Here is a 15,680-nt window from a genome sequence, read left to right on the forward strand (position 1 = left end):
TACTCCATCCTAGGATTGTTGGCCAGTGCATCTTGTCAGAGGACAGCATGTTATCTGTGTGGGTCTTGACTCTTTTCTGTTTATGTCAAGACAGTTGGAAACACTAAGCCGTTAACCCTCTAAAAGTTGCTTCCTTGCTGGGGTCATCTGTCTGTCTCATCAGGCACTATGCTGGCCCCTACAGGAGTGAGCAGGAGAAACACCAGCCTTGCTCTTCAGAAGTTGACCCTCTAGAACCACTGAGGATAACAGAATTTGTATCTGGAAAATCATACATGCAGAAGTATAGTAGAAAGAGAAGAAAACCAACAACACTGTGATGTGTGTGTTCAAAAGTAGAAAGAAGACCATCTCAGTCAGGGATTAAGGAAGGTTTCCTAGAATTGTGGCCTTTAAGGTAAACCTCCAAAGATGAGAAGGCAACTGTCATAGAGATGAGGTTTACCAGCTGAGTCAGTGCGGATGATGGAGTAGCACATGAGTGTTGGGCATCTGTGGGACAACAATGAGCGATATAATTTGAACATTGGACTCACAGAGCTGAAGGTTCTATATGCTGTGAATTATTGATGAACTTATTCATCTTCATGTGGTCAGTGCTTAGTCCATGTCCCAGAAGCCACATGGATATGGGGAGACACAAGGTGCTATCTAGGAGAAACCACTTCAGAGAGCTATTAAGTTCTTCGAGACTTTCTGTTTCCAGAGCTAAGACTAAGTCATGGGTCAGCATATTCCAGGACTGTTTCCACTGTTCAGTCATGGTTGGCTTTGGTCCACATCTCAGTAGTCCCCAGATTTCACAGCTGAATGGTTTATAGTAACTTCAGAAGGTATTGGGTTTTTCTCAAATATTTTTAAAGGGTGAATAATTTGTTTTTAGACAACTGATCAGATGATGGTTTGTGAAACGTAGGTTTCAATTGTGAGAGACTGGAGGCAGGGAAGTGTCTGGAGTCTATTTCAGAAGTCTAGGTGAGAGCCTGTTAAAACTATTTTTTAAGCCTTTTGAAAGGAACTTTTAAAAAGCTATCTGCACAGAGCTTTGCGATTTGTAAAACAAAGTGTCATTATCTCATTAGCTTAATGTTTTAATATCTAAATTTTTTTCTAAAATGATACTTTGTGATCTTACTCAATTTTATCCCCAAATAACCCTGTGTAAAAAGTAGAGCGGGAATTATTTATCCCAGATTTACAGATGAGACCTTAATCTGCTTAGCGAAGGATCACAAAAAATGGGAAATTGGAAGAGCTGGGTCTCATCCTGAAGGGGCTTTGACTCCTCGGTATCTTGACATAGAAGGTCATGAATCCCTGAAGTATTATCTTAATCTTTTGGATATCAACCTACTTTTTAAAAAAGATTTTGCTTATTTGAGAGAGAAAGAGTGAGAGTGAGGGGGAGTATGAGGTGGGGAGTGGGGAGAGGTGGATGGAGAGGGAGAAGCAGACTCCCCACAAAGCAGGGAGCCTGACGTGGGGCTTGATCCCAGGACCCTGAGACTGTGACTGAGCCGAAGTTAAGCACTTAACTGACTGAGCCATCCGGGCGCCTCTCAGCCTATGTTTTTATCATGTTGAGAGTATCTGCATTTATATAATATACTCTTTTGGAGCAGTATAACTAAATTATCAAGAGTACAGAATTGGAGCCATACTACTTGGATTCAAATCCTGATTCTGCCATTGACTACCGATAAAATCTTAGGCACGAGGGACGCCTGAGTAGCTCAGTTTAAAAAAAATCTTAGGCACGGAACCTTTCTGTGCCTCAGTTTCTGCATTTGTGAAATCGCAGAAAGGAACCACAGTTGTGAGACCTGAGGAGGGCCAGCTATCCAGTACTATGCAGAACCATGCCAGAGAGCACTAGAGTCACTGTACAAGGGTGAGTCATTATTATTAACCATGATGCTGTTATTCCAATTAAAACATTTAGTGTTAGCCGCATAAGGATTAGCTGTTGTGAGCGAAGCATTAAGGTGTAACTTAGAAAACTGAAGTGAATTGTTCAGCCCGAAAAATCCAAATGCTGATCATAATAGGCAGTGTGTATTGAATGCCTACGTGCTAGACATTATTCTAAGCTTGTGGCTTGCAGTTTGCAGAAGATTCAGTGATGAGCAGAACTGTTAGAGCTTCTTAAAGAACTTGAGGTGTCTGAGGACAAGTGTTTCCATCAGCTTGCCATCTCTAGAAGTTCAGCGGCTAATGGGAAGAAAGTAGCCAGGGAAGGAAAAGAGGAGATAGTACTGTTTTCTTCTTAGTAGCTAACCTCTGTTCTTGCTGCCTCCTTTGGATCTCTAACCCTGTTGGATATTAGGATTTTCTGCCTTGAAATAAAACCAGCTTACTTTTTCTTCTGTTCTTGTCTGACTTCGTCTCCATGCTGTTCTAGATATTAATAGCCAATAAAATCATTTTAAAGCAACTAGCTCACAACAAAATAATAAAAAGACAAATAACTCAGTTTAAAAAAACAGGTGAGGGGGTGCCTGAGTGGCTCAGTTGGTTAAGTAACTGTCTTTGGCTCAGGTCATGATCCTGGAATCCCAGGATCGAGTCCCACATTGGGCTCCCCGCTAAGCGGGAGTCTGCTTCTCCCTCTGACCTCTCCCCTCTTGTGCCCTCTCTCTCTCTCTCAAATAAATAAAATCTTTTTTTTTAAAGTGGATAAGGGGAGGCACCTGGGTGGCTCAGTGGGTTAAGCCTCTGCCTTTGGCTCAGGTCATGATCCCAGGGTCTTGGGATCGAGTCCCGAATCGGGCTCCTTGCTCGGCAGGGAGCCTGCTTCCCCCTCTCTCTCTGCCTGCCACTCTTCCTCCTTGTGTACTCGCTCTCTCTCTCTCTCTCTGACAAACAAATAAATAAAATCTTAAACACACACACACACACAATGAAATACATTTTACACCTACTAGGAGGACCGTACTCAGAAAGACAGATAATAGCAAGTGCTGGCAAGGATGGGGAGTGATTGGAACTCTCATACATCGCTAGTGAGAATATCAAGTAGCATTGCCAGTTGAGAAAACCTTTTGCAGTTCTTCACAATATGAAGCATATTTATATCATCATATCGTAATTTTGCTCCTAGGTGTACACCCAAGAGGAATGAAAGAAAACCAATCCACACAAAAACTTGTACACTAGTGTTCATAGCAGCATTTTTCATAAGAGCCCCAAAATGGAAACAGCCTAAATGTCTCCCAGCTGAGTAAATGAAATGTGGTACATTATGCAGTGGAATATGAGCAGTAGGAGATCATGAAGCTCTGATACATGATGCTGCGGCCACATGGTGCGTGTGTGAAATGTCAAGAGGAGACATGTGGACAGAGACAGACAATAGATCAGCGGTTGCCTGTGGCTGGGGGTGTGGGCAGGGAACGGGAGTGACCCTGATGGGTACAGGGTTTCTTTCTGAGGTTATGAAAAGGTTCTAAACTTAGATTATGATGATATTTGTACAACTCTGCGAAATCCATAGTATTGTATATTTGAGATGGGGGGCATTTTATGGTATGTTAATTATATCTCAATAAAGATACTCTTAAAAAACAGGAGCAGTGGGACACCTGGGTGGCTCAGTGGGTTAAGCCTCTACCTTCGGTTCAGGTCATGATCTCAGGGTCCTGGGATCGAGCCCTGCGTCGGGCTCTCTGCTCAGCAAGGAGCCTGCTTCCCCCTCTCTCTCTGCCTGCCTCTCTGCCTACTTGTGATCTCTCTCTGTGTCAAATAAACAAATAAAATCTTTAAGAAAAAAAAAGGGAGCAATATGAGAGAGAAGTAAAAATATAGATAATCCACAAAGTGAAATCAAATGAGCAATGCTGAGGTAACCTCTAGAAACAGATTCGGTTAAATAAGTATATAGTCTTTCCACCATTTGGCATATTTTACCAGTGTTCAATAATCCCTGGTAGAAAAGGCCCAGATTGTTTGTCCATTAGATTAGAGCCTGACTTTATTTTATAAATTCTTGCAGTCTGCCTGTTAATTGCATTCTGTGCTAGATCCTAAAACGATGCTACAGAAGGTAAACAGACAAACTCTCTTCCTGTGTTGTTTACAGTCTTCATGGCAGATGGACGTCATTCAGATAATGTCACAAGTAGAATGAAGTCTCAGCTTTGATCAGAGCTAAGAACTAGAGGTGCTTGGTGCTAAGGGAGCGTAGAAGGGGATTGGACGTTGCCAGGGAGGGCTTTCCCAGGGACACGAACTGAGATTGGAAGGAGAAGCTGACGCTACTTGGAATGTGGTGAAGAACAAAGAAGGAAGGGTGCTAGGTGATGGTAGTCTCGGGGAGACCAGTGAACTGAGCATATGAACGTGCACAGTCGCCAGCCCTGGTGAGATAGACCCCAGCTGGAGCCAGGCCATGTTAGCGAGGTGATCCCTGTGCTGAGAGCAGTGGGAGGCCCCGCAGGGCTCTAGAAGGTGACTGCACTGGAGCTGCCACGTGGTAACTAGCTTGGACCAGGGCCAGGCTGGACACCGCCTGACGAGCTGAAAGTTCATTGTAGCAATGGGCATCCACAAGAGACGCCAACAGCCGTCTGTCCTCATACTCTGTGTAAAGGTTTTAATAAACAGCAAGGAAATACAAGTTCCACAGAAGACTGCCAGTAAATTACCTTTCTTGCCCTCAGTATGCAAACCTTCTGCTATATGTATTTTTTAAAACTTCCTCTGAACGCAGGTTTAGAGCTATTTAAATGGCAACAGTTGACTCTCCGGGTCTTGAGAACCAGCATTATCCCAGGACTTGGTCAGCAGCCCAAGAGAAACCTGCAAGGAAATGCCCCCAACAGATGTGCTCAGCGTTCTTTCCCCAGTTCTTTTTTTTATATATTTATTTATTTATTTATTTGACAGAGAGATCACAAGTAGGGAGAGAGGCAGGCAGAGAGGGGGGAAACAGGCTCCCCGCTGAGCAGAGAGCCTGATGCGGGGCTCGATCCCAGGACCCTGAAATCATGACCTGAGCTGAAGGCAGAGGCTCAACCCACTGAGCCACCCAGGCACCCCATCTTTCCCCAATTCTTGAAACTGCTTCGCCTCAATATAGTCTTTGTGCCTGTGTGTCCAGTGGCCCTTGTCATCACAGATCTGATACAGCAGCCTTAATAACATTTTAGATTTCTCAAAAGTTTTCAAAATGTTTAGATTTCTTTTTCCAGCTGTCTGCGGTGTATTTTTACTATTGTCTTTCATTATGGAATATTTCCAATCCTTAGGGCAAGAGTAGAAAAATGAGAGTATTTCAGTGAGCTCAGGGTGGCATTCAACCTGTGGGTTCTTTGTGGAGATTTGGGAATGTACGGGGTAGCAAGATGCCTGAGGAAGCACGAGTCGCTTCTGAATTCACTATCACTAACTTCAATGAGCCATGACATGGAAATTCACGCCGTAACTGGCCATGCATTGGACCATTTCAGTCTCCACCAGCTACAATAGCAACATTTGAGGAACACTTTTTCCTCTCCACTTGCTTTGCTTGATCCATACAAAATTTTCAAACATAGCTATTGAAAAATCAGTGTTGAGTGTTATAGATACTACCCATGTCTCCAAGTGGCATGATAGTACTTGCTCTCTCAGATGAAAAGGCTATCAGGTGCAAATCGTGGGCTCAGAAATCTGAACAGGCTTAACGCTCACCCCTGCTGTTCACTAGGAAAAGCGCCTTATCCTGTCTGCAGTCTTCATCCAGAAACAGAGGAGGAGAAGGTCCACCTCTCTGTTGTGAGGACGGAGTGTGATTTTATACATGAAATGCTTAGCATGGTGCTTGACGTGCAGTGAGGACTCCGTAAATGTAGGTGTTGCTAGCACCAGATTGTGCCTATAAAAAGTCTACGTGTGCCAGGACCCTCATTACTCAGTACACGTTTCCTGAGAACCTGGGATGGGTCAGGCTGTAGGAATGTGACGATAAATAAGACCTCTTTCATCCACGAGCACAGCACGTTCGGTCTGATGGGGAGGTCACAATCTGGCTGTCAGAGATGGATCCAGACCTTACTTCCCCTCCACAGTGCTTTCTTAAGATGTTTGATTTTATAAATCAGGAGATATTCACATAAAAATCCTGGTTTCGCTTTTCTCCTGAAAAAAGACCGGCATGCCAAGCCACCCCATAAATCATTTATGCACTTCCCGTTTTTTTCCGTCCCTACTTTCCCAGCATTCCCCCACCCCAGCCTGCTTCCCGCATCCCCATCACCTGTAAACACCTGACTCCACATCCCGGGTCTGATACTGCAGATGGAGCTGTGGCCATTCAGGCCGAATGGCAGGAGGCAAAAGCCACAAAGTGGGCAGGGGCTGGATGGTGGAAAGCCTCGTGGACCATGGGAAAACCTCTGCACTGGTTTTTAACCAGTGAGATGGTGAGGAACGAGATGATAAGGAAATGAGCCATGTGAAAAGACCCTTCTGAATGCCCTGTGAAAAATCCCTTAGAAAACATCAAAGCTTGAAGGCAGGGAGAGAGTTAAAAAGTTGTTAGAGTAACTGAGATGAAGGTTGATGGAGGAGGATAGGGACCAAGACTGACTTCTGTGCATCGTGGCAGCTGACTGGCTGGGTGGTGGGTGCTGCTACTGAGAGAAGAAAGCTAGGAGGAAGAGCGTATTTGTGGGGAAGGGTGCATAAAGTGGACTGGGTCTAAGACAACAGGCTTAAGAGGGCTGTTCAGCCCAAAGGCAGTCAAATTCAGTGATTTTTTAAAGATGCCTTTCAGGGATGTCTGGGTGGCTCAGTTGGTTAAGCAGCTGCCTTTGGCTCAGGTCATGATCCCAGCATCCTCGGATCGAGTCCCACATCGGGCTCCTTGCTCGGCAGGGAGCCTGCTTCTCCCTCTGCCTCTGCGTGCCATTCTGTCTGTCTGTGCTCGCTCGCTCTCCCTCTCTCTCTCTGACAAATAAATAAAATCTTTAAAAAAAAATTAAAATAAAAAATAAAGATGCCTGTCAGACACAGATTGTCTCCTGCTGATCTGGGTCCTTGGCCTCCCACTCTGGAGCATGCGGATACACTAGAAAAGGACAGTCTTTCCCTGGATCAGCCCCACCCAACTCCTCCCCGACCTGAGGCCTACATTAGCTGAAATCCTATCAGCAAGAGCTCCCCAGCACCTTCCTGTGCTGTCTTGGCCGCACTAGGAATTACTTAGGTAAAGCTGGATGCCAGTCCTGCCTGTGACACTTATTGAGTCTCTGTGCCTCAGTTTCCTTCCCAATCAAATGAGGACAGTAATGGGCTCAATCTCCTATAAAATATAAATGAATACACTTAGAGTGATGCCTTTGGGAGCACACAGGAAATGCCGTGGAAGCATTAGCTGCCATTAATTTCACGAGATCCTTCTGGTGTATGGAATTTCAGATTTCCGTGTAAGAAGGAAACTATTATTTAATGGCTACTAATTATGTACTTGTCACTTAGTAGGCACTTTCAAAATAGTACCTCATTTATTCTGACAAAAACAGTAGTAATCATAATCATCCTCACAGATGAACTTTTATAGAGCAACAGAGTGCTTGTCTCCATCCTCCCCATCATGAAAGCATTATTATTACCATCTCCATTTTGCAGATGAGTGGCCGGAGTATTCCAGAAGTTAATTCACTTGCCCAGGGGCTTAGGGGCAGTAAATGTCACAAGAAGGATTCAAAGACTTAGATGTTGGACTCATGCCAGTCAGGCCACTCTGCCTCTCCAAGAGATCATTGACGTTAACCTATAAAGAAACAGGTTTGGAGAAGTCTAGTTTGTCATAACCTATAGGTAGAGAAATTTGGATGTAAGCCACTATGTGACCCCAAAGTCCAAGCTTTCTCCTCTCTTCAGGTAATATTAAAGAGTTAGACCCATGGAATCTGTGCGTTTCCATTGATGTGTGGGAAATACGAAAAATAACCACATGGAGAGTTATAGGTCCATAATCGAAGGAGCGAGACTGATACAAAGCGAAGGTCAAGGAAAGCTTTATTTCTCGCCAAGCATGGAGAATCAAACTGACCGTTCGGGGCCGCCTCTTATAGAGAGAGCGACCCCTCCCAGCCTCACAGATGAACTTTTATAGAGCAAAGGCCATGTAGTTGAGCCTGGCCACACACAGGTGGCCAATGAGATTGCAACACACAGAGAAAGCTGCACAGTCATGCTAAGTCACACAGGGGTGGCCAATTGAATTACAGTTCACCCCATAGTAGCTATTTGAATGAACCTATCACCTTGGTCAGAACCGGTGCCCAAAAGGCGGGGGCCCACACTCCTTGGTACCTAGGGAGACAGTATGGGCGCCCCACTGATTGGATGTCTCCACCTGGCCAGACTCATCCCTGCATTTGGGCTCTGTTATTTCCACCTGACCTGACCCGCCCTTGTATTTGGGCTCTGTTACCAGGGACTGGTCGACCACATTTTACTGGTTTCCCGACTTGCTTTTTTTTTTTTTTAATTTATTTATTTGACAAAGAGAGAGAGATCACAAGTAGGCAAAGAGGCAGGCAGAGAGAGTGGGGGAAGCAGGCTCCCCGCTGAGCCGAGAGCCGGATGTGGGGCTCCATCCCAGGACCCTGAGATCATGACCTGAGGCGAAGGCAGAGGCTTAACCCAGGCGCGCCCCCAACTTGCATGTTCGGGGTGGGGGGGCGGTTGGGGGAGGGCCCAGGGTCAGTTTAAGTTTTACTGCATAAATAACAAAATCATGGTTTAATCGGATAGAATCGCTCTGGCTAAATAGGCCCTTACAGAGAGTTCTTCATAAAGCAAATCTATTCAATCTCAAGGACTGCCCTTTAAAACTGTGCCGTACCTAAATTTTTAGTGTAAAAATGGCTCTTCCTGTGTGACATTATGGTAATGATACAGGATAGTAATTGGGAGGAGAGGACTTGAATAGGTTGCACCCTCTGAGATCACTGATACTTGACCCTTTCTTGACTTACAACATGGCAAATTCATATGCTCCAACCTATATTTCTTTGGTGTTCTTTAGTGGGGGTAGGGGTGTCTCTACAATCCTGACATTCTTTTTGAAAATTTTCTAGTTTGTGAAATCCCAAAGTCTGAAACCATCTGTTTTGCAAGTGATTCAATCAAAGCATGCAAGGAAAGAGATTATTAGTAAAAGCTGACTTTGGTTTTGAACCTGAATAAGTAGGAGGCTGATACTGTTTCTAATTTTTAAAACAATGACATGAAAAAAATGAGAAAAACCAGATTTGTAGAGGAAGATAATGAGTTCAGTGTAGAATTTTAATTTATTTTTTTTAAGTTATATTTATTTATTTGAGAGAGAAAAGGAGAGCACACGTGGAGGGAGGGGCAGAGGAAGAAGCAGACTCCCCTCGCTGAGCAGAGAGCTTGATGTGGGGCTCAATCCCAGGACCCTGGGATCTTGACCTGATCTGAAGGCAGACACTCAACTGACTGAGCCATCCAGCCTCCCCTAGAATTTTAACTTTCTTTTTTCCTTCTTAAGATTTTATTTATTGCGAGAGTGAGCATGAGAAAGGGGGAGAGCCAGAGGAAGAGCAGATTCCCCACTGAGCAAGGAGCCCAATGTAGGGTTCAATACTGGGACTTCAGGACCTGACCTGAGCTGAAGACAATCGCTTAACCAACTGAGCCACCCAGGCACCCTAGAAGTTTAACTTTTTTTTTCTTTTTTTTTTAAGATTTTATTTATTTATTTGACAGAGATGACAAGTAGGCAGAGAGGCAGTCAGAGAGAGGAGGAAGCAGGCTCCCTGCTGAGCAGAGAGCCCGATGTGGGGCTCGATCCCAGGACCCTGAGATCATGACCTAAGCCAAAGGCAGAGGCTTTAACCCACTGAGCCGCCCAGGTGCCCCTAGAAGTTTAACTTTTAAGGGAATAATATGCCATGTGATTTCTGGTACAGGTTCATTTTATCAATTTTTATATTTTATTTTGCTTTAAAAAATCTTAAATGAAGTATAATTGACATTAGTTTGTCAATTTTGCTACTGGGCTTGATTAAAAATTATTCCTAAGTGTTTTTAAAGTGCTGGCATCCAAGTTTGGAAAAATAGGTTAAAATGTGTTTCTGATGATTATAGGTCTTAATTCCAGGCTAGAATTCTCAGACGTATATCCTGCTCACTTTTAAACAGCTGGACCGTGTACTTAAAATCCATTTTTATCCCCAACGTGTAGTCCGTCAAGAACTGCAGGATTTCTTGTTCAGCTAGGGGAGCAGATGTCACTGTGCGAACCTTATTCTCTGTTTCAGATCCTCTATGAAAACTGCATCTATAACAATAGCCTAGGAACTCCCTTGTAAGAAGCCAGAGACAATGTGTCTGAGTCAGCACTGGCCTCTCTTCTGTGACAGTATGTGACAGTATGCAAATTGCCAATGGCCAAGTTCAAGTGCGTTCATAGGAGGCATTTTTCACAGCTCATTGTACTTTATGTCTTGTATTTCTGAAAAATCACTTGAGATTTGCCTACATGATAAATTCCCCTTTCCTGGTCATAAAAAAGACAGTAAATTTACAGCGAGGTCTGTTCCCTTCATGAGAGTCACAGGAGGAAAGCTCTTGGCTTTTTCCTCCATTCTCTCTGCCTGTGCATCATAAATGAAGAAGATAATATAGAGATGCGAGGGTAGCAGGTAAAGGTAACCTCATGAACTCAGAGACAGCAGAAATAGAGGTGCACATTTTTAACACAAATTCCCATCTTTGACGTCTGCTAGCTTGCTTTCACTCCCAACCCCTTTAACTGGTCTCCTGCAAAGACTTGTTACGTGAAATTCAACTTGCCTGGAAGGAAGCTATTGCTTATTAGATTTTTTAAACTGAGAAAATAATCTAACAGTCATAATTATTAGCCCTAAGGATCCCGCGAAGGAAAAGGATGCATTGGCAGAGCCCCGAACTCAGACCTTCTTACCTGTTGTGTGCAGCTCACACATTGTTCTTTGAGCCTGTGAAGTTTTCACTTCTCTGGAGAAGTCTTGTCAACATGATTTTTAAGGTCCTGTAATCTAAAACCCATATTGTATATCTTACCTTTCTAAGGGAGCAGAAAGTAAGCAAGTTTAGTAGGGACGGCCTCTTCTGTCCCAGACGCTACACCAGCCACAGGACGTACCAATAAGTGTCACAGGCAGGACTGGCATCCAGCTTTACCTAAGTAATTCCTAGTGCGGCCAAGACTGCAGAGGGGCACAGGAAGGTGCTGGGGAGCTCTTGCTGATAGGATTTCAGCTAATTCAGGCCTCAGGTCGGGGAGGAGTTGGGTGGGGCTGATCCAGGCAAAGGCTGTCCTTTTCAGGTGTATCTGCATGCTCCAGAGGGAAAGGCCTAGGACTCAGATCAGCAGGAGACAATCTGTGTCTGACAGGCATCTTTTAAAAATCACTGAGTCTATTTTATTTTTTATTATAATAAAAAAGGGGGGGGGGACACAAAACCACAGGCTAAATATTAGAAATACTTTGAAGCTTCAATTTCGTTAATGACAAATTTAAATAGCATTATATATTATAATAAACATCTATAATGGAATAGTAAAAAAAAAAAAAAAAAAAAATCAGAGTCTGACTATCTTTAGGCTGAGCAGCCCTCCCAAGTTTGCTTTCTTTGCTTGGTTCACTTCCTTCATCTCCGCCTGGCTTACCTTCTGGCTTGACCCCTGTGAGTTTGTTATCCTGATAGATCTTTTCTAGGCTCCACCTTATTTTAATCAGTATTCTCTTGATCTCAGGTGATAAAACCTCATCTTGACCTTACAGACAAAGGGAGATTTACTGATAAGCTACAGGCCCTTTTTACAGTACAGCAGGAAAAGCAAAGTTGACAGCTTCAGGGATCGTTGGAACTTGAATCCTGGTGCCCCATAGGTGTCTGGATGTGTCTTTGACTCTCTATGTCTGTAGACTTGCTTCCTTAGTTTAGTGGGAATGTGGCCATCGAAAATTCCGAAGCTTCTGGGCCAGAAAGGGGCTGACTCTCTTTCCTTGGGTCCGTGTTGGGAAATGCACAGGATGTTCTTATGTGGTTCAGATGTCTACCCTTGGACCAATTGCTGTGGCTGGACAGACAGGACATGTGGATTGCCCAAGTTTGGGATAGAAGTTCACCAGCTCTGATGATTATAAACTGGACATCCCTGTTATTATCTATTATATAGAATATTCCCAGTGTTGTTTTTTATATCCACTGCTTGAAAGCTCCTTCTCTTGATCAGAGGAACTTGCTTGGCTCTCAAAGCATTTTCTTTCAGGAGCTTATAGTACTGTGCTGATGATTACAATATAATGCACATAGAACATGTTCTGTTGGGTTTGTTCCACAAAATAATATGATCTTTTCACCCTCCTTCCTCAGCCTTCTTATTTAGGGGTCTCCTGTGCAAAGTTGGCACCTTAGACTGTCCCAGAACCTCAGCTTTGAAGGCACTAAGAACTCCCTCAATGCAGTAGTTGGAAGAGGAGCAAGTTCTAAATTTATGTTTAAACAAAACACGGAAGAAAGTGACGTACCCTAGGTCACTGGGGTGGTTAGTGCCACGAATTTTTTTTTGGCTGCCCAAGCTCAAAATAAGCCGGCATGACGCGTTCTGATTTAATGTTGTATCTAAAAATGGAATCACCATGTTGAGGCTGGCTCCTAAGAATCTCATGTGTGTCCCTGGGAGGAGGTGAACAGCACATTGCCTTTCCCTTGTGGTTCATCCTCGGTTAAGAGCAGGAGCTCTGCAGCGCAATGCATCTGGTTAAGTTCTGGTTCAGCATATGCTCCAGCATTTGCAGTTTGGATAATAGCCCTTACCCCACGGTTCTGTTGTGCACATCGGCCTCCGAAATAGGGATGGTGTGTAGGTCAGTAATTGGCAGTTAGTGCTCAGTAAGTTTTAGCTGTCATCATCATCATCATGCACTGGCCCCATCTCTGGGCCCAGAGGCTTAAGGGTAATCAGTATAAGAAATGGGACAGGGGGCACCTGGGGGCTCAGTCGGGTAAGCATCTGCCTTTGACTCAAGTCATGAACTCAGGGTCCTAGGATCGAGCCCCACATCGGGCTCCCTGCTCAGCGAGGAGCCTGCTTCCTCCCCTCTCTCTCTCTGCCTCCCTCTCTACTTGTGATCTCTCTCTGTCAAACAAATAAATAAAATCTTTAAAAAAAAAAAAGATAAAACACAGTGTTGCACAAATTGTGAGAAAATAACTTGGTGGTGCTATGGAAGGGGCATTGCCCAGGGGCTCAGGGAAGAATTATGCATGAAGGAACTTGTAAACTCGTAGCTTATAATCTGTTTTGGAGCACAGTTGGTGGGGGGGTTGTTAGGAGGAGTTCTCCAATGTTGGTCCCATATGGGAGAAATTGAGAGATAATCTGTATTTAAATGAGAAAGAGCTTTGATCCTAAAAAAAATAAGTGGGCAGATAAGGGAAATCACAATCCTCCCGGGGACCTAGGGGGCAGGCTCAGGATATTATGTGCTGGGGTTCTCAGGTGTTCTCAGGTGTAAACCAATAGGGAATTGATGAGACAGGATGGGACTGTAACCTAATCGAGCGATAATGAATGGCTGGACAGGACCTGATCACTATCTATTGTATTGTTACAAATCTGATGGGAGCCCTTTGGATTAACTAGTTCAGTATGTTCGAAGAAGAAACCAGGGAGAGGGTAGGGGATATCAGATAGTACTCCAGCATCCCCCAAAGGAGAAAGTGTCTGTCCATGTAATTATTTTCACTAGCTCTATAGTAGAGTTAAGAATGTGGGTGTATCAGAGCTGGATTCCATTTACTATCATCATTAACATCTTTATTACATATTTGTTGTTTGCCAGGTACCATGCTAAGTGCTGTCCATATATTGCCTTGTTTAATCCTCACAATATCCCTAGAGCATAACAACCTTTATTTTTTCCCATTTTATAAACGAGACTGAGTGAGGCTTGGAGATGTCAGGAAATCTGCTCAGGTTGCAGAACTCTTAAGTCGAGGAACTAGGATCACAAACAACTACCCCTTTGCTATACAAGTCACACCTCTCGTCATCTTCAGATAGCTTACCTACCTGCAGTCTGTATGTTAGACCTGCCAGCTGGTGTCTTTCAGACATTTACCATGGGCTACAGTAAGCCCATCCTTTCTCCTATCCCAGTCAGTCTGTCTCCATGTTCCCTGCCTAGTCCAAGTCCAAATGCAGGAGTTCATGCCTGAGAGTAAACCATCAGATGATAATTTCCCCTGTGACTTTGCCTGAAAAGAAGGATGGGATATGGTGGGAGGCAGACATAAGCATTCTGGTCGATGTTTTGGTCTCAGGAAACCACCCTTTAGGTATGCACTGGTTTCCTGTGTGTTTTGGCAGTTTACTTCTCTCTAAAACCTGGACTCTGCACATTTCTGTGGGATCCAGGACTAACTTAATTTAACTCTGTATCCTCCAGTGTCTTTGGTGACTTTCAGGGGAAAAAGTTCTAATATCAGAGTTCAAACCCTGAAAGAACTAAATATTCAGTACAAATACAAATTTAGAGGTTACTAGAATGGCAAAAGAAGAAAAAACTCTAGCTGAAGTGACCATCAGTGGGTATCTGATAAGTTTAAACCCTGATAGCTCTGAAAGGGCTGAAAAGAAACATTTGGACATGGCAAGGCTGCATTCATTAACAAGACTTTGTTCAGATGGATGAACAAACTGGTGCTTTGGTCATTTTTGTAGCCCCGTGATGTTTGCTACAGTTGGAGAATGCATTTGAGCCCTGAAATGCCTGTAACTGGCTGTATCTTTTCTATTTCAGGAGGACATCTCCCAGGTGGCTGGTCAGCAGAAGGCACCGGAGTGTCCAACGGACAATGTACGTAATTTCCACCTTAGGTTTTGCTCTGCTGGGATGGTATGCATTATAAATGGGTTCCAGAAGGAAAGGAAGTGATTGCAATGAAACTTGCTGGGAGGTTATGGTGTGTCTTAGAATTGGAGGTCAGCCCACAGCCATATCATTGATTCTAGGCAAGGTGTGTGGAAATAGTCTTTGTGCCTTTTCCTGGGCCAGTACTCTGAGCAGGTGTTTAAAAGTGAGCCATCCCTACAAACACATCTATACGTAAATTCTGAGAGTGCCATGTCTTACTTAATGTCATTAATAAAAATCTTAAGTGGGAGAATTTGTAGTTCTATAAAAATGCAAATACAGTAACTTTGGTGTTCCTTGCATTTTGAATTCACTTCTCTTAAAAAAAAAAACTATAAATTTCTGTCTGTCAAATTTTTGTACTTTTGTTGGTATTGAGTTTTTTCTTTTTAAAATCTTGATTCTTATTTCTGTGTGCTAGGTGATACGTTCATACTACTAAAATTTACATTATGACTGTATTAGCTGTCATTATATTTAAGGAGCTAGAGCTTACATGGTATTTCAAACACTGCCAGAGAAAATAAATTTGTAAAGTCTCCAAACTTACATACTAAAAACCCAAGTAAAAATGAGTAGATGTAGGAGTGCCTGGGTGGCTCGGTCCATTGAGCATCCAACTCTTGATTTTGGCTCAGGTCATCATTTCAGGTTATGAAATCAAGCCTTGCATTGAGCTCCACGCTCAGTGGGGAGGCTGCTTGAGACTCTCCCTTGCCCCCCACTTGCTCACGTGCTCTCTCTCTAAAATAAAAT

General features: G+C 43.7%; 1 protein-coding gene across 8 annotated transcripts in view; it reads left to right on the plus strand.

Annotated features, from left to right (window-relative positions):
- Window positions 1-15,680, plus strand: part of PATJ (PATJ crumbs cell polarity complex component) — a 371,435-nt gene that overhangs the window by 276,289 nt on the left and 79,466 nt on the right. For all 8 annotated transcript variants that reach the window (XM_045064632.1, XM_045064627.1, XM_045064628.1 and 5 more), the window contains one exon: window positions 14,811-14,867. In XM_045064632.1, coding sequence (XP_044920567.1) covers window positions 14,811-14,867 — 57 coding nt within the window. The remainder of the gene's footprint in view (window positions 1-14,810; window positions 14,868-15,680) is intronic.

This window comes from Mustela putorius, unplaced genomic scaffold (assembly GCF_011764305.1).
Source record: "Mustela putorius furo isolate JIRA1106 unplaced genomic scaffold, ASM1176430v1.1 tig00003853_pilon_pilon_pilon, whole genome shotgun sequence".
In the NCBI taxonomy this organism is placed as follows: domain Eukaryota; kingdom Metazoa; phylum Chordata; class Mammalia; order Carnivora; family Mustelidae; genus Mustela; species Mustela putorius.